Source organism: Bombina bombina, chromosome 2 (genome assembly GCF_027579735.1).
Source record: "Bombina bombina isolate aBomBom1 chromosome 2, aBomBom1.pri, whole genome shotgun sequence".
NCBI classification, from domain to species: Eukaryota; Metazoa; Chordata; class Amphibia; order Anura; family Bombinatoridae; genus Bombina; species Bombina bombina.
In genome coordinates, this window is record NC_069500.1 from 179,826,733 (window position 1) to 179,852,893 (window position 26,161).

Consider the following 26,161-nt stretch of genomic DNA (forward strand, 5'->3'; position numbering starts at 1 on the left):
AGATTTTGCTAGTGGAATAATTCAAAGGTTCCCCCTTTGGAAACCCAACATCCATTCCCTTAGTCAGCTTGCACCATTCAGGCAGATGCCAGCTGACCCACATACTATATTCTTTATACATTTCCTCCTGTGGGCTATTGAGGAAATTTTGGACGTCCATTGCTTAAGGATGACCTCATGTCACCCTTTCTAAGAATCGTTTCTCATAACCCAGTTATGATGGAGGGGACTCTTACCCTTCTCTCTCGACTCTTAGCAATACTGTGGCTGTCAGGGAAAGTCCCACACTATAAATCCCACACTATAAATTCCATACTAAAAATCCCTCCTAATTTTCCAACAAACCCAAATAATAAACAGTAGGGAGACAAATCCTAAAAGTACTTGGCCTCTTATATCATCAAAATCAAACCATGCTAGGGGACTTACATCAACAGTTTTATACATCATTAGAGACAAGTCTATTACAGCTCAGGGATGCGCCCTTCAGTATAGGAGTGTGCAAACTCAAACCAGTGTGCCCAAGGTTTTCAGAAACAAAGCCAAGAGGTGATCAAAAAGATCAGAATTCGCCCTTGTTCTCTGGGAATAGCACAATGCCCAATAGCAGCAATGGACTGAAGCTGAACTTAATCAACGATGTCCATAGGCCGAGCATAGGGGGTACCCAGAGACTTTGTACTGACAGACCAAGGTTGACTAGTAAGGGATTCTGCAGCTACCCACACTTAACCTTCTATTGTTTGCTGTATAGACAATTTTAGTAACAGTTTATGTTTACTTAACAAACACAGAAAATAGAAAACATTTGTCTCTGAGGACAGTAGAATCCTCTTACTTAACACACTACTGCTCCCACTTGCTTTCTCCGCAGAGGGGCGTCTTGGAGCAGTACATTCACACACCGTAAAGGACCTCTTACACTCTCACATTCATAACAAAAAGATGTTAAAACATAAAACATAAAATACAACTGTCTCAGGTTCTTGGGAGATTGAGGGTTTAGGAATCAGAGGATAGGAGAGCAATTTGAGAAACAAAGGTTCTCACCTTTTTGGCGCCTGTGGTCTCCTGTCCTCATAGTTCCAGTCCTGGCTCCGTCCATAATCGCTTTCAAACTCCCGGGTTTCGGCACCAAATTGTTGAAGAAAAAATTAACATCAGACAGCTGTTCCAAATTAATAAGGTTATAATTGTACAATTAAACATGATTACAACAAAAATGACTACAAGTCACTTTACAGTAATACAGAGTGTGTGTGGCGCGCAGCATTAGATAGCAACAATGTCTCTCTTTTTATAGGCCATGTTGGGTGTTTCTGAGAATCTTCACATTATGCACCTCGTGGTCTTCTTATCTTGTCCATACAAACTTTGGGTGTTACTGTAGCTGAAAATACTTACTTTGCATATACAGCAGTTTCTATACTAGCTGAATTGACAAAAAGAAATGTAACTATTTAAAAATATCACTTGTCAGTCCCTTATAACATATAATAAGAATATATATACAGAATTAAAAATATTTTTCCTTAACAGCGTAAATATCTTCATTGGTGTGAATCCAAGAATTACTCATGGAGTAGGGTTAGGATTCCTAGGATATTGTCCTTCCGCCAAGAGGGTTTGGACAAAGGATTATCAGCTAGTTCCTTAAAGGGACAGATTTCTGCTCTGTCTATTCTTTTACACCCACGTCTGGCAGAAGTTCCAGACGTTCAGGCATTTTGTCAGGCTTTAGTTAGAATTAAGCCTGTGTTTAAACCTGTTGCTCCTCCATGGAGCTTAAACTTGGTTCTTAAAGTTCTCCAAGGGGTTCCGTTTGAACCCCTTCATTCTATTGATATCAAACTTCTATCATGGAAAGTTCTGTTTCTGATGGCTATTTCCTCGGCTCGAAGAGTCTCTGAGTTATCTGCCTTACATTGTGATTCTCCTTATCTGATCTTAAATTCAGATAAAGTAGTTCTGCGTACAAAACCTGGATTTTTACCCAAGGTGGTTTCTAACAAGAATATCAATCAAGAGATTGTTGTTCCATCATTGTGTCCTAATCCTTCTTCAAAGAAGGAACGTCTTTTGCATAATCTAGACGTAGTCCGTGCCTTGAAGTTTTACTTACAAGCTACTAAAGATTTTCGTCAAACATCTAGCCTGTTTGTTGTTTACTCTGGACAGAGGAGAGGTCAAAAGGCCTCCGCAACCTCTCTTTCCTTTTGGCTTCAGAGTATAATCCATTTAGCCTATGAGACTGCTGGACAGCAGCCCCCTGAAAGAATTACAGCTCATTCTACTAGAGCTGTGGCTTCCACCTGGGCCTTTAAAAATGAGGCTTCTGTTGAACAGATTTGCAAGGCTGCGACTTGGTCTTCGCTTCATACCTTTTCAAAATTTTACAAATTTGATACTTTTGCTTCTTCAGAGGCTGTTTTTGGGAGAAAGGTTCTACAGGCAGTGGTTCCTTCCGTTTAAGTTCCTGCCTTGTACCTCCCATCATCCGTATACTTTAGCTTTGGTATTGGTATCCCACAAGTAATGGATGATCCGTGGACTGGATACACTTAACAAGAGAAAACATAATTTATGCTTACCTGATAAATTTATTTCTCTTGTAGTGTATCCAGTCCACGGCCCGCCCTGTCCTTTTTAAGGCAGGTCTAAATTTTAATTAAACTACAGTCACCACTGCACCCTATGGTTTCTCCTTTCTCGGCTTGTTTCGGTCGAATGACTGGATATGGCAGTGAGGGGAGGAGCTATATAGCAGCTCTGCTGTGGGTGATCCTCTTGCAACTTCCTGTTGGGAAGGAGAATATCCCACAAGTAATGGATGATCCGTGGACTGGATACACTACAAGAGAAATAAATTTATCAGGTAAGCATAAATTATGTTTTCTGTGTAAGTTGGTTTGTTCGGTCCTCCAGAGTATGCCAGAACAATCTCACCCACTTGTGCTGTCCTCAGTGTTAGGATATCACCATGTGTGGGTGAAAATGGAAGAAAGCACAAAAACAGAATTTATGCTTACCTGATAAATTACTTTCTCCAACGGTGTGTCCGGTCCACGGCGTCATCCATTACTTGTGGGAAATGTTCTCCCCCACAGGGAAAGGCAAGGAGAGCACACAGCAAGAGCTGTCCATATAGCTCCCCCTCTGGCTCCGCCCCCCAGTCATTCGACCGACAGTTAGGAGGAAAAGGAGAAACTATAGGGTGCCGTGGTGACTGTAGTGTATAAAGAAAAATGTTTTCAACCTGATTAAAAAAACCAGGGCGGGCCGTGGACCGGACACACCGTTGGAGAAAGTAATTTATCAGGTAAGCATAAATTCTGTTTTCTCCAACATTGGTGTGTCCGGTCCACGGCGTCATCCATTACTTGTGGGAACCAATACCAAAGCTTTAGGACACGGATGAAGGGAGGGAGCAAATCAGGTTACCTAAACAGAAGGCACCACGGCTTGCAAAACCTTTCTCCCAAAAACAGCCTCAGAAGAAGCAAAAATATCAAATTTGTAGAATTTGGCAAAAATGTGCAGAGAAGACCAAGTCGCTGCCTTACATATCTGGTCAACAGAAGCCTTGTTCTTATAGGCCCATGTGGAAGTCACAGCCCTAGTAGAGTGAGCTGTGATACGGTCAAGAGGCTGCCGTCCGGCAGTCTCATAAGCCAAGCGGATAATGCTTTTCAGCCAGAAAGAGAGAGAGGTAGCAGTAGCTTTTTGACCTCTCCTCTTACGTAAACGACAAACAAGGATGAGGTTTGTCTAAAATCTTTTGTTGCTTCTAAATAGAACTTTAAAGCACGAACAACATCTAAATTGTGTAATAAACGTTCCTTCTTTGAAACTGGATTCGGACACAAAGAAAGAACAACTATTTCCTGTTTGATGTTCTCGTTGGAAACAACTTTTGGAAGAAAACCAGGCTTAGTACGCAAAACAACCTTATCTGAATGGAACACCAGATAGGGTGGATCACACTGCAAAGCAGATAATTCAGAAACTCTTCTAGCAGAAGAAATAGCAACCAAAAACAGAACTTTCCAAGATAGTAACTTAATATCTATGGAATGTAAAGGTTCAGACGGAACCCCTTGAAGAACTGAAAGAACTAAATTTAGACTCCAAGGAGGAGTCATGGGTCTGTAAACAGGCTTGATTCTAACCAAAGCCTGAACAAAAGCTTGTACATCTGGCAAAGCTGCCAGTCGTTTGTGCAACAAGACGGATAATGCAGAAATCTGTCCTTTTGGAGAACTAGCTGACAATCCTTTATCCAAACCTTCTTGGAGAAAGGAGAGAATCTTTGGAATTTTAATCTTACTCCAGGAGAATCCTTTGGATTCACACCAACAGATATATTTTTTCCATATTTTATGGTAAATCCTTCTAGTCACAGGTTTTCTGGCTTGGACCAGAGTATCAATCACAGAATTTGAAAACCCACGCTTGGATAAAATCAAGCGTTCAATTTCCAAGCAGTCAGCTGCAGAGAAACTAGATTGGGATGTTCGAATGGACCTTGTACTAGAAGGTCCTGTCTCAAAGGTAGCTTCCATGGTGGAGCCGATGACATATTCACCAGGTCTGCATACCAAGTCCTGCGTGGCCACGCAGGAGCTATCAGAATCACCGAGGCCTTCTCCTGTTTGATCCTGGCTATGAGCCTGGGGAGGAGAGGAAACGGTGGAAACACATATGCTAGGTTGAACGACCAAGGCGCCACTAATGCGTCCACTAGAGTCGCCTTGGGATCCCTGGATCTGGACCCGTAGCAAGGAATCTTGAAGTTCTGACGGGACGCCATTAGATCCATGTCTGGAATGCCCCATAATTGGGTTAACTGAGCAAAGACCTCCGGATGGAGTTCCCACTCCCCCGGATGGAAAGTCTGACGACTCAAATAGTCCGCCTCCCAGTTGTCTACTCCTGGGATGTGAATAGCAGATAGATGGCAGGAGTGATTCTCTGCCCATTGGATTATCTTGGTTACTTCCTTCATCGCTAGGGAACTCTTTGTTCCCCCCTGATGATTGATGTACGCAACAGTCGTTATGTTGTCCGACTGAAATCTTATGAACCTGGCTTCCGCCAGCTGAGGCCAAGCCAGGAGCGCATTGAATATAGCTCTTAGTTCCAAAATGTTTATCGGGAGAAGCGACTCTTCCCGCGACCATAGGCCCTGAGCTTTCAGAGAGTCCCAGACCGCGCCCCACCCCAAGAGGCTGGCGTCGGTCGTGACGATGACCCACTCCGGTCTGCGGAAACTCATTCCCTGAGACAGGTGATCCTGGGTCAACCACCAGAGAAGTGAGTCCCTGGTTACCTGGTCTACTTGAATTTGGGGAGACAAGTCTGTATAGTCCCCATTCCACTGATTGAGCATGCACAGCTGTAATGGTCTTAGATGAATTCGAGCAAAAGGAACCACATCCATTGCTGCGACCATTAGTCCTATTACTTCCATGCATTGAGCTAAGAACTCAACAAGCTTTTAGAAGCTTTGTCTTTCTGACGTCTGTGAGAAAGATCTTCATTTCCACAGAATCTATTATTGTTCCCAGAAAAGGAACCCTTGTGGACGGTGACAGTGAACTTTTTTCTATGTTCACTTTCCACCCGTGAGATCTGAGAAAAGCCAACACAATGTCTGTATGAGCCCTCGCTTTGGAAAGAGACGACGCTTGGATTAGGATGTCGTCTAGATAAGGTGCTACAGCGATGCCCCTCAGTCTTAGGACTGCTAGAAGAGACCCTAGCACCTTTGTGAAGATTCTGGGAGCGGTGGCTAAACCGAATGGAAGAGCCACAAACTGGTAATGTTTGTCCAGAAAGGCGAACCTCAGGAACTGATGATGAGATTTGTGGATTGGGATATGCAGATACGCATCCTTCAGATCCACGGTAGTCAAAAATTGACCCTGCTGGATTGTTGGTAAGATTGTCCGAATGGTGTCCATCTTGAAGGATGGAACTCTGAGGAACTTGTTTAATATCTTTAAATCCAGAATTGGCCTGAAAGTTCCCTCTTTTTTGGGAACCACAAACAGGTTTGAGTAAAACCGTAGACCTTGTTCCCCGGAGGGGACTGGGTTTATCACTCCCATCTTTGATAGGTCTCTTACACAATGTAAGAATGCCTGTTTCTTTATCTGGTCTGAAGATAAGCGAGACAGGTGGAACCTTCCCTTTGGAGGAAGTCCCTTGAATTCTAACAGGTATCCCTTGGAAACTATCTCTAGTGCCCAGGGATCCAGAACATCTCTTGCCCAAGCCTGAGCGAAGAGAGATAGTCTGCCCCCTACCAGATCCGGTCCCGGATCGGGGGCTACCCCTTCATGCTGTCTTGGTAGCAGCAGCAGGTTTCTTGGTTTGTTTACCCTTGTTCCAGCCTTGCATGGGCTTCCAAGCGGGTTTGGGCTGGGCCGCGTTACCTTCTTGTCTAGCGGCAGTGGAGTTATTAGCCGGTCCGTTCCTGAAATTGCGAAAGGAACGAAAATTAGACTTGTTCTTAGCCTTAAAAGGCCTATCCTGTGGGAGGGCATGGCCCTTACCCCCAGTGATGTCTGAAATAATTTCCTTCAATTCCGGCCCAAAAAGGGTATTACCCTTGAAAGGAATACTCAGTAACTTAGTCTTGGACGACACGTCTGCCGACCAGGATTTTAGCCAAAGCGCCCTCCGCGCTACTATAGCAAAACCTGAGTTTTTCGCCGCCAATTTCGTTATTTGAAAGGCGGCATCCAATATAAAGGAATTAGCTAACTTTAATGCGTGAATTCTGTCCATGACTTCTTCATAGGAAGTCTCTTTCTGGAGCGACCTTTCTAGTTCTTCGAACCAAAAGGACGCCGCTGAAGTGACAGTAATAACACACGTAGCTGGTTGAAGGATGAACCCTTGCTGAACAAAAATCTTTTTAAGCAATCCTTCCAATTTTTTATCCATAGGATCTTTGAAAGCGCAGCTGTCCTCTATAGGAATAGTTGTGCGCTTCGCTAGTGTTGAAACAGCTCCCTCAACCTTCGGGACCATTTGCCATGCGTCCCTTCTAGGGTCTACTATGGGAAACATTTTCTTAAATATAGGAGGTGGGGCAAAGGGTACACCTGGCTTCTCCCACTCCTTTTCCACTATGTTCGCTACCCTCTTAGGTATTGGAAAAGCGTCGTCATGCACTGGGACCTCTAAAAATTTGTCCAATTTGCACAACTTCTCTGGTACTACCATGGAATCACAGTCATCCAGAGTAGCTAATACCTCCTTAAGCAAAGCGCGGAGATGTTCTAGCTTAAACTTAAATGCCACTAGATCAGGTTCTGCCTGTTGAGAAATTTTTCCTGAGTCTGAAATTTCACCCTCAGACAGCCCTTCCCTCACAGCCAATTCCGATTGATGTGAGGGTAAAATAGATAAGGCATTGTCAGCGTCTGATTGTTCATCCTTTTTATCTGTATTTAAAACTGAACAATCACGCAGTTTGGATAAAAGATTTGCTATAGAATTATCCACTACTGCTGATAATTGTTGCATAGAAATAAGCACTGGCGCGCTAGGTGTCGCCTGCGCGGGCAAAGCTGGTGTAGACACAGAAGGAGAGGATGTAGAGCTATCCCCACTACCTTCATCCCCACTACCTTCATTAGATAAATCATCTTGGGCAACATTATGAAAAATAACAGAGCTGTCCTGATTTTGTTTGGACGCTATGGCGCAATTATCACAAACACTCGAAGGGGGAACCACATTTGTCTCTATACACACAGAACATAGGTTATCTGATGGAACAGACATGTTAAACAGATTTAGGCAGGCAAACAATGCAATAAAAACGATTTTAAACAAAAACGTTACTGTCTCTTTAAATAATAAAATGACACATTTATTTCTGAATGTTCAAAAAACTATGAAGGCAATATCCGATTTTTCTGAAATTTGGACCCCAGTGTCTTAATGCTTAGAAAGTATTGCACAGCAAATATGGAGACTCTAGCTCTTAAAACAAGCATAGACCTCATATCTTTGAGCCCTTAAAACTTTTATGCAATTTTTTTTTTTGGACCTGCGTAACAGTTAACCAGAGCTCGGAAATAGTGCTATCCCGATGCGCATTTAAATTCAATTGCGTTCAAGCGAACGCATTTACTTTCAACTTGTAATACTTGCAATAAACCCCTTATCGCTTGCACGCAAGAGTTAGCGTGCCACTCGTAATCTAGCCCTTAGTGTTTTTTCATACTTCAAGTATAAAAAAACAATATTAAGATGTTTGTATTTGAAAGTGTAATAGTTTCCATGCCTCATACACAGGAGAACCTTCAGTCTCTTTCAGAGGTTAAAGTGTAATAAGAATCTGTAACAGCTTATATAAATTGGCTATTACAATCCTAAATTAAGGAAACTCTTAAGGGAGTACAAAACTGTGACAACCAGGGTTAACCAACCCTGTGCCATTCACTTGTTTGGCACAGAAAGGGTTAACAGACCCTTTCCACTTTCACTAATCTGTCACAGCCCAGCCACTCCAGGCATGCCTGTGACTTAGTTCAGTGGGTGTGAGGGTTAACAACACTCTCTAGTCTGTCCTAGACTTAGAAAAAATGCCCAAATTGCTATTTATTGCTACCCAAACTAAACTAAAACTATCTCTAAGCTGCCACCATTTAAGATTATATTATTTGGGAAAGCTTAAGGAAAACCCAAGCTAACAAGTTAAATTCCACAGTCTTAAAGTTAAAAAACACAGTCTTAGTACTACCAGTCTATTTCAGTAACGTGGTTCAAATATTAGACAAAGGCAAAATCTTAATACATGAATGATTTATTATGCGAAACATTATGCACAGTGCATTATTAATAAAAAGATATTAACAAATAAAATTATACACAAGCAAACAGCTTTAAAATAAAAAATAAAAATAACAGAAAACCTTATACTTTCCTATCTTGGGTATCTGCGCTAGGGAGATGGCAGAAAAAAATGGTCACTCACTCTGTAATGTACAGCCTCCCATGAAGAATGAAAAGTTTAATTTGTTAAACACAAAATTTTATACTTGTTTCCATGATATCAAATTGCTTGACCTTGCAGAGGGGGCTAGGGAAATATCCACCCCTCTCTTTTATGGTGGGTCATAAAGCTCAGCATCTTTGGCTGAAATTATAGAACACCTTATAACTTCTGTTATGTACATCTATTTCATATACACAGAAAGGCAATCCCTTAGTGATGTTGTGAGGAGTATTTTGATACCAAACTCCATATATATTGCATTCTTTATGTTTCTGAGGCATTAATACTTATAAAAGCACTAATTTGCAAGGCTGGTTGTCTTGTCAATGACCCCATGTTTGTTCCTGGATAAAGGCCTGTGTTCCATCATTCTCTGTGCTGACAGATTGTGGCAATAAAATTCTCTCTTGTGCATCTTACAAGCTTATTTATTAGGGGGGCCCTGGCTTATTAAAGGGAAAACATACACAGCACATTCCTTCTGGAAAAAAAAATGTTATTAGCACACAAGCTACAGAAAATTAACCTTTTAGCATCTAAATCATGAAGTATTCATGACAAAAACCAAACTCCTCTATTCCAGTCTGCTGGCATCCCCAGAGGCAGAAGTTCTTTCACTTTCTCTGGCAATATCAACAATCAATGAACTGCCGCTTTGCTGTGCTTCTCAGTATTTGACTGTTCTCTTCAAACAGTGCTTCGCTCTGGCTGCATTGTGTTAAGGAAAACGTACACAGTACAGCCAGAACACAGCACCGTTTAAAGAAAATATCCTGATATGAAGCAGCGATGCACAGTAAATGTGGGTGTCCCATTCTTTTTGCAGACGTTGAATTTTCTGTGATGGCATCTCAGCTTACAGCATGTTCTGCCTTGGGGCTTGCATCCATAATTCGTAAAGAAAAACAAAAAACACTAACTGTATAGCCCATACACTCACCATTTACAGCATTGTAACTTTGGTTACATAGACTACCTTTCTTTTTCCATTTCAAACTCAATTTTCAGATTTAATTTTTCCAGTACATCTAAAAACTTTCTCTAAAAAAAAACTTATATATACTGGTAATTATGTATATGTGTGTATATATGTATGTATGTATATATATATATAATATATATATATATATATATATATATATATATATATATATATATATATATATATAATATACTTTCAAGATATGTAGATGATGTGTGAAGCAGGAGCTGTTCCTATATTTTTGACTCGCTCCATCAATGGCTCTGCTGCTGCCCCTATGTTGTGCGCTAACTCCATTATAGTCAATGGAGCCACATATATCTCTTAACCATTCATTTCTCTGCACTTAACAAGTTCCACTGTGAAAGGTACAAGGGGCACCACAAACCCTTGCAAACCAAATAATTAAAGTAAAAAAGCTCCCTCTATAAAATACTCTCTAACATATGCAAATAAATGCCAAAACCGTGTCAGGTTTGAATTAGTGAGACATGACCGCAATATGAGTTAAGGGCAATAGACTCATTATGAATCCTGCATGCTGGGCTGAGGTGTAGTTATTAAATCATGACCACATCCCTTTTGTTCTATCCAACAACCTTTAACCTTATAAAACAGAAATGAAAATATTTTACAATCACAAACATTTATCTGAACTGTTTTGCAGGCGTGTTTCCTAAGTGTTGCAATTGTAATTATTGTTTTGCAGCATTGCCAGTGGTTCTAGTTTGATGTGTGAGAGATCCTGTATTGGGCTTTAGATGTTAATGGCAGGAACGAGCAATGCTGGAAAATATGTGAATTGATGCTCAACAAATTTTTAACATGATCTCACCTTTAATAAAAAAACACCCCTTTGTAACTTCATAAGTCTAAGCCAATGACTTTGAATCTGATTTGGTGAACCTAAAGGGATACTAAACCCAAAGTTTTTCTTTCATGATTCAGATAGAGCATGACATTTTAAGCAACTTTCTTAATTTACTCCTATTATCAATTTTTCTTCGTTCTCTTGCTCTCTTTATTTGAGAAACAAGACATCTAAGCTAAGCCAATTTTTGGTTGAGCACCCTGGACAGTATTAAGCCACCAATCAGCAAGCAAAACCCAGGTTGTGAACCAAAAATGGTCCAACTTCTAAACTTTCATTCTTGCTTTTCAAATAAAGATAGCAAAAGAATGAAGAAAAATATATAATAGGAGTAAATTAGAAAGTTGCTTAAAATTGCATGCTCTATCTGAATCATGAAAGATAAAATTTGGGTTCAGTGTCCCTTTAATTTCTTTCATGTAATTGGCAAGAGTCCATGAGCTAGTGACGTATGAGATATACAATCATACCAGGAGGGGCAACATTTCCAAAACCTCAAAATGCCTATAAATATACCCCTCATCACACCCACAATTCAGTTTTACAAACTTTGCCTCCTATGGAGGTGGTGAAGTAAGTTTTGTGCTTGATTTTTATGATTTCTTCTGTGATAAGCGCTTCTAAGCATTCTGAAGCCCAATTCCTCTCAGAGTATTAGTCAGAGGGATGTGAAGAGAGTATCGCCTATTTGGTTTTCCTCACAGGAAATCTTTTCAAGGGTTCTCTGTTATCGGTCGTAGTGATTCATCTCCTACCTCCCTTTTCAGATCGACGATATACTCTTATATACTATTACCTCTGCTGATAGCTTTCAGTACTGGTTTGGCTGTCTGCTATATGTGGATAGGTGTCTTTCGGTAAGTATGTATCATTATTTAAGACACTCTCGGCTATGGTTTGGCACTTTATGTATTTTACTTATATTTGCCATGAGTCAGGTTTATGTGTATTTCCCTTTGCAGTCCAGCAGTTTCATTATGGTAATCATGTTTTAGGAAGTTTGTTTTACCTGGGGTATAGTCTTTTTTTCAATTTGACTTATTTTTTTCTTGGAAACTTGCGGGCAAATTAGGCTCACGAGGGCGCAAAATGCTGTTATTTATTGCGTCATTCTTGGCGCGAGAAATTTTTGGGGCGTGAATGTGCGTCTGTCATGGCGCAAGTTCTTAATTTCCTGCGTCTTAGTTGTCGCTAGGTTGTTTAGTGCAAAATCGTGTTTATGACGCAAGTTACATCATTTCGGGATGTTTGTTGGCGCCAACAAAAAATTCTCAACTTCCTTTTGCGTTGTGCGTCATACTTGGCACCAAAAAGATTAGTTTTATTTTACCTCACTTCCTATATGCTCTTTGCCTTCTTTATGCTCAGAGGGCTATGCTATTTTCTTTTTTTGCCAATTTTAGCATTTACATTTTTTTCTCATTCCTGAAACTGCTATATGTGAAAATAAGATATTTCTGTTTAATGCTATTTTTTTCTTTTTTACATTTTACAAAATATCTCAATCTGATCCTGTCTCAGGAGCTGCTGTAGGAACCATGCTGCCTGAACACAGTTCTACCAAAGCCAAGTGTATCTGTTGTAAACTAGTGGAGATTATATCTCCAGCTGTAGTATGTAACAGTTGTCATGATAAGCTTTTGCATGCAGAAAAGGTTTCTGTTAGTGCTAGTACAGTATCCGTTGTTCCTTCAACATCTAAAGTACATGATATCCCTGTTGATATAAAAAATTATATTGCTGAAGCGATACAGAAGGCTATGGCTGCTATACCGCCTTCAAATAAACGTAAAAGGTCTTTTAAAACTTCTCATAATACTGATTAAATTTGTAATGACCGGCAACATACTGATATATCCTCCTCTGGTGAGGATCTCTCTGACTCAGAAGATCCTACTTCAGATATTGATACTGATAAATCATCTTAGCTTTTTAAGATTGAGTATATTCGTTCTTTGTTAAAAGAAGTGTTAATAATTTTTGATATTGAGGAGTTTGGTCCTCTTGATAAAAAAATCCAGAAAACGTTTAAATTCTGTCTCTAAACCTCCTGTGACTACTCCTGAGGTTTTCCTGTTCCTGATGCTATTTCTGATGTGATTGCTAATGAATGGTTTAAGCCTTTTATTTCTTTTGTTCCTTTTTCAAGATTTAAAAAGTTGTATCCTTTGCCAGTGGCTAAATTTAGAGTTTTGGAAAAAAGTTCCTAAGGTTGATGGGGCTATTTCTACTCTTGCTAAACGTACTACTATTCCTATGGAAGATAGTACCTATTTTAAGGATCCTTTAGATAGGAAGACTGAATCTTATCTAAGGAAAGCTTATTTGCATTCTGGCTATATGCTCAGACTTGCCATTTCTATGGCTGATGTTGCGGCTGCATCAACTTTTTGGTTGGATAGCTTAGCACAACGGGAAAAAGACTCTGATTTGCATTACTGGGGGGAAGGGAGTTTTTTTGCCTCAAGATAAAAAGTCTAAAGGCAAATCTAAAGCTTCTAATCGGTTTCATTCCTGTCGTCAGAATAGAGAACAGAAAACCACTCCTTCCCCTAAAGACTCTGGCTCCAATTGGAAGCCTTCCTCGAGTTGGAATAAATGCAAGCCTTGCAAAAAACCAAAGCCAACCCCTAAGACTGCATGAAGATGCAGCCCTCGATCCAGTTCTGGTGGTGGGGGGCAGATTGAAATTATTTCAAGATGTTTGGGCAGGTTCCATTCAGAATCATTGGATTCGGATTATTGTCTCTCAGGGGTATCAAATAGGTTTCAGAATAAGACCTCCTGTGAGAAGATTTTTTTTCTTTCTCATGTTCCAACAAATCCTGTGAAAGTTCAGGCTTTTCTGAAGTGTGTTTCAGATCTGGAGCTTTCAGGATTGATTGTACCAGTTCCAATTCTGGAACAGGGTCTGGGTTTTTATTTAAATCTATTCATTGTCCCGAAGAAGGAAAATTCTTTCAGACCAGTTCTGTATCTAAAGTTTTTTAATCATTTTGTAAGAGTCCCAACTTTCAAGATGGTGACTATAAGGACTATTCTACCTTTTTTTTTCAGCAAGGTCAGGATGCGTATCTTCATATTCCGATTCATCCAGCCCACTATCGGTTTCTGAGATTCTCTTTTCTAGACAAGCATTACCAGTTTTTTGCTCTTCCATTTGGCCTAGCAACAGCTCCAAGAATCTTTTTGAAGGTTCTCGGTGCCCTTCTATCTATAATCAGAGAGCAGGGTATTGCGGTGTTTCCTTATTTGGATGATATCTTGGTACTGGCTCAGTCTTTTCATTTAGCAGAGTCTCACACGAATCAACTTGTGTTGTTTCTTCAAAGACATGGTTGGAGGATCAATTTACCAAAGAGTTTCTTGATTCCTCAGACAAGGGTCACCTTTTTATGTTTCCAGATAGATTCAGTGTCCATGACTGTGTCTTTAACAGACAAGAGACGAATGAAATTGGTTTCTGCCTGTCGAAACCTTCAGTTTCAATCATTCCCTTCAGTGGCTATGTGCATGGAAGTTTTAGGTCTCATGACTGCTCATTTTCATATGAGACCTCTGCAGCTTTGCATGCTTTATCAATGGTGCAGGGATTATACTCGGATATCACAGTTAATATAGTTAAATCCCAACATTCAACTCTCTCTGTCCTGGTGGTTAGTCCATCATTGGATTATTCAAGGGGCCTCTTTTGTTCGTCCTGTCTGGACTGTGATTTCAACAGATGCAAGTTTCACAGGTTGGGGAGCTGTCTGGGGGTCTCTGACAGCACAAGGAGTTTGGAATCATCAAGAGGCGAGGTTACCAATCAATATTTTAGAACTCTGTGCTATTTTCAGGGCTCTTCAGGCTTGGCCGCTATTAAAGAGAGAATTATTCATTCGTTTTTAGACAGACAATATCACAACTGTGGCATATGTCAATCATCAAGGGGGGACTAGTAGTCCTTTAGCAATGAAAGAAGTATCTTGAATACTTTCTAGGGCGGAATCCAACTCCTGTCTAATTTCTGCGATACATATCCTAGGTGTAGACAATTGGGAAGCGGATTATCTCAGTCGTCAGTCTTTACATCCAGGGGAGTGGTCTCTCCACCCAGATGGATTTTGTCAGATTGTACAGATGTGGGGTCTTCGCGAAAAAGATCTGATGGCTTCCCATCTAAACAAGAAGCTTCCCAGGAACATTTCCAGGTCCAGGGATCCTCAGGTGGAGATAGTGGATGCGTTGGCAGTTACTTGGTTTTACAAACCTGCTTACATTTTTCCGCCTCTAGTTCTTCTTCCAAGGGTGATCTCCAAGATCATATTGGAACAGTCGCATGTGTTTCTGATAGCACCAGCATGGCCTCACAGGTTTTGGTATGCGGATCTTGTCATTTTTCCATCAGGATCTCAAATCACTAAATTTGAAGGTATGGAAATTGAACACTTAGTACTTATTCATAGAGGTTTCTCTGACTCAGTGAATAATACTATGCTACAGGTTCGTAGTCTGTTGCAAGGAAAATTTATTATCGGGTTTGGAAAACCTATATTTCATGTTGTTTTTCTCTTAAATTCTCTTGGCATTCTTTTAGAATTTTACAGCTTCTTCAGGATGCTTTGGATAAAGGTTTGTCTGCAAGTACCTTGAAGGGACAAATCTCTGCTCTTTCTGTTTTATTTCATAGAAAGATTGCTAAACTTCCTGATATTCACTGTTTTGTTCAGGCTTTGGTTCATATCAAGCCTGTTGTTAAATCAATCTCTCCTCCTTGGAATCTTAATTAGGTTTTGAAGGCTTTGCATGCTCCTCCTTTTGAGCCTATGCATTCTTTGTATATTAAACTACTTTCTTGGAAAGTGTTGTTTCTTTTGGCTATCTCTTCAGCTAGAAGAGTTTCTGAATTGTCTGCTCTCTCTTCTGAGTCTTCCATCAGGATAAGGCTGTTTTGCGGACTTCGTTTAAATTTCTTCCTAAGATTGTGAATTCTAACAACATTAGTAGGGAAATTGTTGTTCCTTTTTTGTGTCCTAATCCCAAGAATACTCTTGAAAGATCTTTTGCCTCTGCCATTTCTTTGGCATCTTGGTTAAAGCTTTTGATTCACAAGGCTTATTTAGAGGCAGGACAGTCTCCGCCTCAGAGAATTACAGCTCATTCTACTTGATCAGTCGCCACTTCTTGGGCTTTTAAGAATGAAGCTTCCGTTGATCAGATTTGCAAAGGAGCAACTTGGTCTTCTTTGCATACATTTTCAAATTTTTACCATTTTGATGTATTTGCTTCTTCTGAAGCAGTCTTTGGTAGAAAAGTTCTTCAGGCAGCTGTCTCGGTTTGATTCTTCTGCTTATGATTTAAGTTTTTTTCTTGAAATTTATGTGAAATTTATAAGAAAGACTTATTTTTTTGTGGATTTAATTTTTTCAGCGGAAATAGCTGTTTTTATTTTATCCCTCCCTTTCTAGTGACTCTTCTGTGGTCTTGGGTATTTCTATCCCATACGTCACTAGCTCATGGACTCTTACCAATAACATGAAAGAAAACATAATTTTATGGTAGAACTTACCTGATAAATTAATTTCTTTCATATTGGCAAGAGTCCATGAGGTCCACCCTTTTTTATGGTGGTTAGGATTTTTGTATAAAGCACAATTATTTCCAGTTCCTCTTTTTGTATGCTTTTTACTCCTTATTTTATCACCCCACTACTTGGCTATTCGTTAAACTGAATTGTGGGTGTGGTGAGGGGTGTATTTATAGGCATTTTGAGGTTTGGGAAACTTTGCCCCTCCTGGTAGGATTGTATATCCCATACGTCACTTGCTCATGGACTCTTGCCAAAATGAAAGAAATTAATTTATCAAGTAAGTTCTTACATAAATTATGTTTTTTGCTTAAAAACGTAAAAATATGAGCCTGTAGACTGGAATAATCTAGATCTTATTAAATACTTATTTTCCCACCCTTGACGCTCTTAATACTTGTGTTTTATTTCAGCATCTACTGCCTAAATATTTGTAAAATCTCAAGTTTCCAATTACAGGATGGATATGGATATTTTTTTCTGTTTTTCTTTCTTCCTGGTTCAAAATTATTGCAGAACTTTCTAAAAGTTGCTCCTAAGGGTTGTTCATATGAGCAATTATTTTCATGCTTTGCAGTTCTGTTTTCCATTTCCTTTTTGCTCTCTTCTAGTTTATGGACTTTCACAGCAAACAGGAATGAGAGGTTTTGGGGGCATACTGTATAAGGCTCTTTGTTTTATTTTGTAATTCTAGACACATGATCTTGTTGGTCATTCCAATCAATACATTTGCTTTGCATTTCATTATGTACATTTTCGGTGTCACTTTTATTTATTTTTTGTTTTTTTTATTAAATGGCTGCATTATAAGCAATGATTGCATTTTATGACAAGTGTTTGTGTCTATGCCTTTAATTCAATCTAGATTATTCCTTTACAAAGTAAGTATAGTTGAAATGTTGTCCTAAAAACGTTTGCAATATAAATATAAATAACTGATACATTTACTGAGTAATTGCAATGAAATCAGTTTATTTTAATTTGGTAAATGACTACTTTGCACATTATTTTGCCATTTATTTGTATCTGTTGTTTCTGAAGGTTTTGGGAAGGAATTGTTTGAGTCTGATCTAGATCGGATTATGGAGCATGTGGAGGCTGCTATGGAGATGGTTCCTGTCCTAAAAAAGGCTGATATTATCAATATAGTTTCCGGACCAATAACATACACTCCAGATATTCTACCCATGGTTGGACCCCATCAAGGTGTGCAAAATTACTGGGTAGCTGTTGGCTTTGGGTAAGTAAATAAAACATAATAATGTTCTTTGGTATTAACTATTACTGTATTAATCAAACTATTACATTTGTGATTATTATTTTATTATATATGTGTTACATATGAGGTCTGTTAGCTTAATGTGTAAATAATATTGCATTAGTAGCAAATACTTTGAACATCTCTATACAGTAATAAAGGTAATTTACCAACATCAGCATTGTACACCTGTATTTATGCACTACCTTTCAACTACCTAGCTACTGTATGTCCGACTACAAAGTGCCTTGTAGTGTGTGTGTTCACTCAAGCACACAAAAATCAAGCATCCACATCTGGGGTGTAACTAGACCTCACTGGGCCCATGGGCAAATACTTTTGTGCCCCCCCCCATTTCTATAATTCCCTTTCTGCTTATAATCATCGGAAGCTGAGCTTGCAGCCACATAGGAGTGTCATCCTTTCACATTCGTTAGTCTATACTTCATGTACAAATATGGTGGCAGGTTTTCTATACTGCAACACTGTGGTTGCCATTTTGTAAACCATGCCACCACATTTGTACCGGAAGGCAGATCTATACACTTTCCATATACGTTTTATCAAGGGGCACACAGAAGGTCCAGACAACAAGCAGGTTTATCATGGAACCCACTTCGCCCCCCTGTAGTGACACCACTGATTGTGGGGTTAGATGAAGTGTGGGACTTCTTAGACCCGTGTAGTTACACCCCTTATCCACCTCTAGTCATTACTTATTTCAACAGTAATGTAACAAAAATAACTAGAGGTAGTCTGGGTATAAATATAAAAGTAGAGGGGATAGGAAAGTGGTATTGATAAATACATATAATATGACTACATAAAATAATCACTATTTCTCCAACATAGGTGTGTCCGGTCCACGGCGTCATCCTTACTTGTGGGATATTCTCTTCCCCAACAGGAAATGGCAAAGAGCCCAGCAAAGCTGGTCACATGATCCCTCCTAGGCTCCGCCTACCCCAGTCATTCTCTTTGCCGTTGTACAGGCAACATCTCCACGGAGATGGCTTAGAGTTTTTTAGTGTTTAACTGTAGTTTTTATTATTCAATCAAGAGTTTGTTATTTTGAAATAGTGCTGGTATGTACTATTTACTCAGAAACAGAAAAGAGATGAAGATTTCTGTTTGTATGAGGAAAATGATTTTAGCAACCGTCACTAAAATCCATGGCTGTTCCACACAGGACTGTTGAGAGCAATTAACTTCAGTTGGGGGAACAGTGAGCAGTCTCTTGCTGCTTGAGGTATGACACATTCTAACAAGACGATGTAATGCTGGAAGCTGTCATTTTCCCTCTGGGATCCGGTAAGCCATGTTTATTACGATTGTAAATAAGGGCTTCAAAAAGGGCTTATTAAGACTGTAGACTTTTTTTGGGCTAAATCGATTGATTATTAACACATATTTAGCCTTGAGGAATCATTTTATCTGGGTATTTTGATATAATAATATCGGCAGGCACTGTTTTAGACACCTTATTCTTTAGGGGCTTTCCCAAAGCATAGGCAGAGCCTCATTTTCGCGCCGGTGTTGCGCACTTGTTTTTGAGAGGCATGGCATGCAGTCGCATGTGAGAGGAGCTCTGATACTTAGAAAAGACTTTCTGAAGGCGTCATTTGGTATCGTATTCCCCTTGGGGCTTGGTTGGGTCTCAGCAAAGCAGATACCAGGGACTGTAAAGGGGTTAAAGTTCAAAACGGCTCCGGTTCCATTATTTTAAGGGTTAAAGCTTCCAAATTTGGTGTGCAATACTTTTAAGGCTTTAAGACACTGTGGTGAAAATTTGGTAAATTTTGAACAATTCCTTCATGTTTTTTCGCATTTGCAGTAATAAAGTGTGTTCAGTTTAAAATTTAAAGTGACAGTAACAGTTTTATTTTAAAACGTTTTTTGTACTTGTTATCAAGTTTATGCCTGTTTAACATGTCTGAACTACCAGATAGACTGTGTTCTGAATGTGGGGAAGCCAGAATTCCTATTCATTTAAATAAATGTGATTTATGTGACAATGACAATGATGCCCAAGATGATTCCTCAAGTGAGGGGAGTAAGCATGGTACTGCATCATTCCCTCCTTCGTCTACACGAGTCTTGCCCACTCAGGAGGCCCCTAGTACATCTAGCGCGCCAATACTCCTTACTATGCAACAATTAACGGCTGTAATGGATAATTCTGTCAAAAACATTTTAGCCAAAATGAACACTTATCAGCGTAAGCGCGACTGCTCTGTTTTAGATACTGAAGAGCATGACGACGCTGATATTAATATTTCTGAAGGGCCCCTAACTCAGTCTGATGGGGCCAGGGAGGTTTTGTCTGAGGGAGAAATTACTGATTCAGGGAACATTTCTCAACAAGCTGAACCTGATGTGATTGCATTTAAATTTAAGTTGGAACATCTCCGCATTCTGCTTAAGGAGGTATTATCCACTCTGGATGATTGTGACAAGTTGGTCATCCCAGAGAAACTATGTAAAATGGACAAGTTCCTAGAGGTGCCGGGGCTCCCAGAAGCTTTTCCTATACCCAAGCGGGTGGCGGACATTGTTAATAAAGAATGGGAAAGGCCCGGTATTCCTTTCGTCCCTCCCCCCATATTTAAAAAATTGTTTCCTATGGTCGACCCCAGAAAGGACTTATGGCAGACAGTCCCCAAGGTCGAGGGAGCGGTTTCCACTTTAAACAAACGCACCACTATACCCATAGAGGATAGTTGTGCTTTCAAAGATCCTATGGATAAAAAATTAGAAGGTTTGCTTAAAAAGATGTTTGTTCAGCAGGGTTACCTTCTACAACCAATTTCATGCATTGTCCCTGTCGCTACAGCCGCATGTTTCTGGTTCGATGAGCTGATAAAGGCGGTCGACAGTGATTCTCCTCCTTATGAGGAGATTAAGGACAGAATCAATGCTCTCAAATTGGCTAATTCTTTCACCCTAGACGCCACTTTGCAATTGGCTAGGTTAGCGGCTAAGAATTCTGGGTTTGCTATTGTGGCGCGCAGAGCGCTTTGGTTGAAATCTTGGTCGGCTGATGCGTCTTCCAAGAACAAGCTACTTAACATTCCTTTCAAGGGGAAAACGCTGTTTGGCCCTGACTTGAAAGAGATTATCTCGGATATCACTGGGGGTAAGGGCCACGCCCTTCCTCAGGATCGGCCTTTCAAGGCAAAAAATAAACCTAATTTTCGTCCCTTTCGTAGAAACGGACCAGCCCAAAGTGCTACGTCCTCTAAGCAAGAGGGTAATACTTCTCAAGCCAAGCCAGCTTGGAGACCAATGCAAGGCTGGAACAAGGGAAAGCAGGCCAAGAAACCTGCCACTGCTACCAAGACAGCATAAAATGTTGGCCCCCGATCCGGGACCGGATCTGGTGGGGGGCAGACTCTCTCTCTTCGCTCAGGCTTGGGCAAGAGATGTTCTGGATCCTTGGGCGCTAGAAATAGTCTCCCAAGGTTATCTTCTGGAATTCAAGGGGCTTCCCCCAAGGGGGAGGTTCCACAGGTCTCAGTTGTCTTCAGACCACATAAAAAGACAGGCATTCTTACATTGTGTAGAAGACCTGTTAAAAATGGGAGTGATTCATCCTGTTCCATTAAGAGAACAAGGGATGGGGTTCTACTCCAATCTGTTCATAGTTCCCAAAAAAGAGGGAACGTTCAGACCAATCTTAGATCTCAAGATCTTAAACAAGTTTCTCAAGGTTCCATCGTTCAAGATGGAAACCATTCGAACTATTCTTCCTTCCATCCAGGAAGGTCAATTCATGACCACGGTGGATTTAAAGGATGCGTATCTACATATTCCTATCCACAAGGAACATCATCGGTTCCTAAGGTTCGCATTCCTGGACAAGCATTACCAGTTCGTGGCGCTTCCTTTCGGATTAGCCACTGCTCCAAGGATTTTCACAAAGGTACTAGGGTCCCTTCTAGCTGTGCTAAGACCAAGGGGCATTGCTGTAGTACCTTATTTGGACGACATTCTGATTCAAGCGTCGTCCCTTCCTCAAGCAAAGGCTCACACGGACATAGTCCTGGCCTTTCTCAGATCTCACGGATGGAAAGTGAACGTGGAAAAGAGTTCTCTATCTCCGTCAACAAGGGTTCCCTTCTTGGGAACAATAATAGACTCCTTAGAAATGAGGATATTTCTGACAGAGGCCAGAAAAACAAAGCTTCTAGACTCTTGTCGGATACTTCATTCCGTTCCTCTTCCTTCCATAGCTCAGTGCATGGAAGTGATCGGGTTGATGGTAGCGGCAATGGACATAGTTCCTTTTGCGCGCATTCATCTAAGACCATTACAACTGTGCATGCTCAGTCAGTGGAATGGGGATTATACAGACTTGTCTCCGAAGATACAAGTAAATCAGAGGACCAGAGACTCACTCCGTTGGTGGCTGTCCCTGGACAACCTGTCACAAGGGATGACATTCCGCAGACCAGAGTGGGTCATTGTCACGACCGACGCCAGTCTGATGGGCTGGGGCGCGGTCTGGGGATCCCTGAAAGCTCAGGGTCTTTGGTCTCGGGAAGAATCTCTTCTACCGATAAATATTCTGGAACTGAGAGCGATATTCAATGCTCTCAAGGCTTGGCCTCAGCTAGCGAGGGCCAAGTTCATACGGTTTCAATCAGACAACATGACAACTGTTGCGTACATCAACCATCAGGGGGGAACAAGGAGTTCCCTAGCGATGGAAGAAGTGACCAAAATCATTCTATGGGCGGAGTCTCACTCCTGCCACCTGTCCGCTATCCACATCCCAGGAGTGGAAAATTGGGAAGCGGATTTTCTGAGTCGTCAGACATTGCATCCGGGGGAGTGGGAACTCCATCCGGAAATCTTTGCCCAAGTCACTCAGCTGTGGGGCATTCCAGACATGGATCTGATGGCCTCTCGTCAGAACTTCAAAGTTCCTTGCTACGGGTCCAGATCCAGGGATCCCAAGGCGGCTCTAGTGGATGCACTAGTAGCACCTTGGACCTTCAAACTAGCTTATGTGTTCCCGCCGTTTCCTCTCATCCCCAGGCTGGTAGCCAGGATCAATCAGGAGAGGGCGTCGGTGATCTTGATAGCTCCTGCGTGGCCACGCAGGACTTGGTATGCAGATCTGGTGAATATGTCATCGGCTCCACCTTGGAAGCTACCTTTGAGACGAGACCTTCTTGTTCAGGGTCCGTTCGAACATCCGAACCTGGTTTCACTCCAGCTGACTGCTTGGAGATTGAACGCTTGATCTTATCGAAACGAGGGTTCTCAGATTCTGTTATCGATACTCTTGTTCAGGCCAGAAAGCCTGTAACTAGAAAGATTTACCACAAAATTTGGAAAAAATATATCTGTTGGTGTGAATCTAAAGGATTCCCTTGGGACAAGGTTAAGATTCCTAAGATTCTATCCTTCCTTCAAGAAGGATTGGAAAAAGGATTATCTGCAAGTTCCCTGAAGGGACAGATTTCTGCCTTGTCTGTGTTACTTCACAAAAAGCTGGCAGCTGTGCCAGATGTTCAAGCCTTTGTTCAGGCTCTGGTTAGAATTAAGCCTGTTTACAAACCTTTGACTCCTCCTTGGAGTCTCAATTTAGTTCTTTCAGTTCTTCAGGGGGTTCCGTTTGAACCCTTACATTCCGTTGATATTAAGTTATTATCTTGGAAAGTTTTGTTTTTAGTTGCAATTTCTTCTGCTAGAAGAGTTTCAGAATTATCTGCTCTGCAGTGTTCTCCTCCTTATCTGGTGTTCCATGCAGATAAGGTGGTTTTACGTACTAAACCTGGTTTTCTTCCAAAAGTTGTTTCTAACAAAAACATTAACCAGGAGATTATCGTACCTTCTCTGTGTCCGAAACCAGTTTCAAAGAAGGAACGTTTGTTGCACAATTTGGATGTTGTTCGCGCTCTAAAATTCTATTTAGAAGCTACAAAGGATTTTAGACAAACATCTTCCTTGTTTGTTGTTTATTCCGGTAAAAGGAGAGGTCAAAAAGCAACTTCTACCTCTCTCTCTTTTTGGATTAAAAGCATCATCAGATTGGCTTACGAGACTGCCGGACGGCAGCCTCCCGAAAGAATCACAGCTCATTCCACTAGGGCTGTGGCTTCCACATGGGCCTTCAAGAACGAGGCTTCTGTTGATCAGATATGTAGGGCAGCGACTTGGTCTTCACTGCACACTTTTACCAAATTTTACAAGTTTGATACTTTTACTTCTTCTGAGGCTATTTTTGGGAGAAAGGTTTTGCAAACCGTGGTGCCTTCCATTTAGGTGACCTGATTTGCTCCCTCCCTTCATCCGTGTCCTAAAGCTTTGGTATTGGTTCCCACAAGTAAGGATGACGCCGTGGACCGGACACACCTATGTTGGAGAAAACAGAATTTATGTTTACCTGATAAATTACTTTCTCCAACGGTGTGTCCGGTCCACGGCCCGCCCTGGTTTTTTTAATCAGGTCTGATAATTTATTTTCTTTAACTACAGTCACCACGGTACCATATGGTTTCTCCTATGCAAATATTCCTCCTTAACGTCGGTCGAATGACTGGGGTAGGCGGAGCCTAGGAGGGATCATGTGACCAGCTTTGCTGGGCTCTTTGCCATTTCCTGTTGGGGAAGAGAATATCCCACAAGTAAGGATGACGCCGTGGACCGGACACACCGTTGGAGAAAGTAATTTATCAGGTAAACATAAATTCTGTTTTGTGTTAATGTTAGTGCCTCACTCTGGCTTCATTTTGCTAGCTGTCACAAGGCACCACAATTCTTTTAACCAGTGATGGCTAATTCCCTAACAGAGAATATCAATATTTTAGAAGCCTTAACAGATGCATATAAATGTATGGCTGTTAAACAAACAAACAAATAATAATATATGTCCTAAAAACAGTGGTAATACAGGGCCAGGATGTGTTAAGTTGAAAGGTACCCTCTGTCTGCTTTTCTCCCTTCTAGAGTGCCCTTTTGAGTTAAGGTCACCACAACTCACACATTTTTAGTTCTGCTTTTCCCTGGGGGAAGAAATACTATGCCACACATTCCTAGTTCTTTTCTTTATGAGGCCTCAAAAGCTAGTGCAGAGTGTCACATGTGACCCTCTGGCAACCAGTTGGTAGATGTGTTGTGTAAAATGTGCTCAGTCTTTTTATATATATATACTTTCTGCGGCACAAACTCCTACTGAGCATGTGCCAGAGTTCACAGTATATGCATATTTGTGATTGACTGATAACTGTCACATGATACAGGGGGTGGGTAAAAACTGAAGAAACTTTGAATTGTGTCAGGAAAAAAATCTACTACTCATTTGAAATTCAGACAAAGAGCAAGATTGATCAATTTTGCGAACAAACAGCACTTGCATGTTGTGTACTTGTCCTCATTTGATCGCAAATTGTGGGGTGCATTTGTTCCCCATATTTACCACTCATGAAATGCTGCAGCTGCCCCATACCCTCATGCAACCAATGGTGTGAGCTTGTCATCCACCCAGGTCAAATGAATCCGGGGGCATTTTCATCCGCCAACTCTTAAGTTGGCTGACAGGGTTTAAACTGCTGCTTCATACATATCATTTGCTCAAATAAGCAAACCTGCAACGCATCAGTACATTTGGTTAATGATAAATTTAGCATTGTGCTATTGCATTCTATTATGCATTTGTTGGTTTTGCAATTCTTATATATTTACTGGTCCTTTAAGGACTTTATCTTTATAGCAGCCAACATCAAACTTTGATAAATCCCTTTTCTCTTGTTAAGTGTAGTCAGTCCACGGGTCATCCATTACTTATGGAATATATCTCTTCCTAACAGGAAGCTGCAAGAGGATCACCCAAGCAGAGCTGCTATATAGCTCCTCCCCTCACATGTCATATTCAGTCAATCTCTTGCAGCCTAACTAAAGATAGGTTGCTGTGAGAGGTCTGTGGTGTTTTTTAACTTAGTTTATTTCTTCAATCAAAAGTTTGTTATTTTAAATGGCACCGGAGTGTGCTGTTTGTTCTCAGGCAGCATTAGAAGAAGAATCTGCCTGCGTTTTCTATGATCTTAGCAGACGTAACTAAGATCCACTGGCTGTTCTCATCTGAGGAGTGAGGTAACTTCAGAAAAGGGGAATAGCATGCAGGGCCCCCCTGCAAATGAGGTATGTGCAGTAAATTATTTTTCTGAGGAATGGAATTGACTGAGAAAATACTGCTGATACCAATGTAACGTAAGTTCAGCCTTAAATGAAGTGATAGCGACTGGTATTAGGCTGATGAGTGTGTGTACACTGAATGTATTTTTCTAAGGAATGGAATTGACTCTGAAAATACTGTTAATACTGAAATAATGTATGAGCCTTAACTGCAGTAAAAGCGACTGGTAGCAGGCTTATTAATAACACTTCATAACTTTTCAAATGTATGTTTAAAACGTTTACTGGCATGTTAATCGTTTTTTGTGAGGTACTTGGTGATA

The 26,161-nt window shown here is 40.8% G+C and overlaps 1 protein-coding gene across 1 annotated transcript in view; it reads left to right on the top strand.

The window, feature by feature from the left end:
• The window catches only part of DMGDH (dimethylglycine dehydrogenase), a 271,725-nt gene that overhangs the window by 118,253 nt on the left and 127,311 nt on the right, over positions 1-26,161 (top strand). Inside the window, exon 7 of the mRNA XM_053701370.1 lies at positions 17,480-17,678. Coding sequence (XP_053557345.1) covers positions 17,480-17,678 — 199 coding nt within the window. The remainder of the gene's footprint in view (positions 1-17,479; positions 17,679-26,161) is intronic.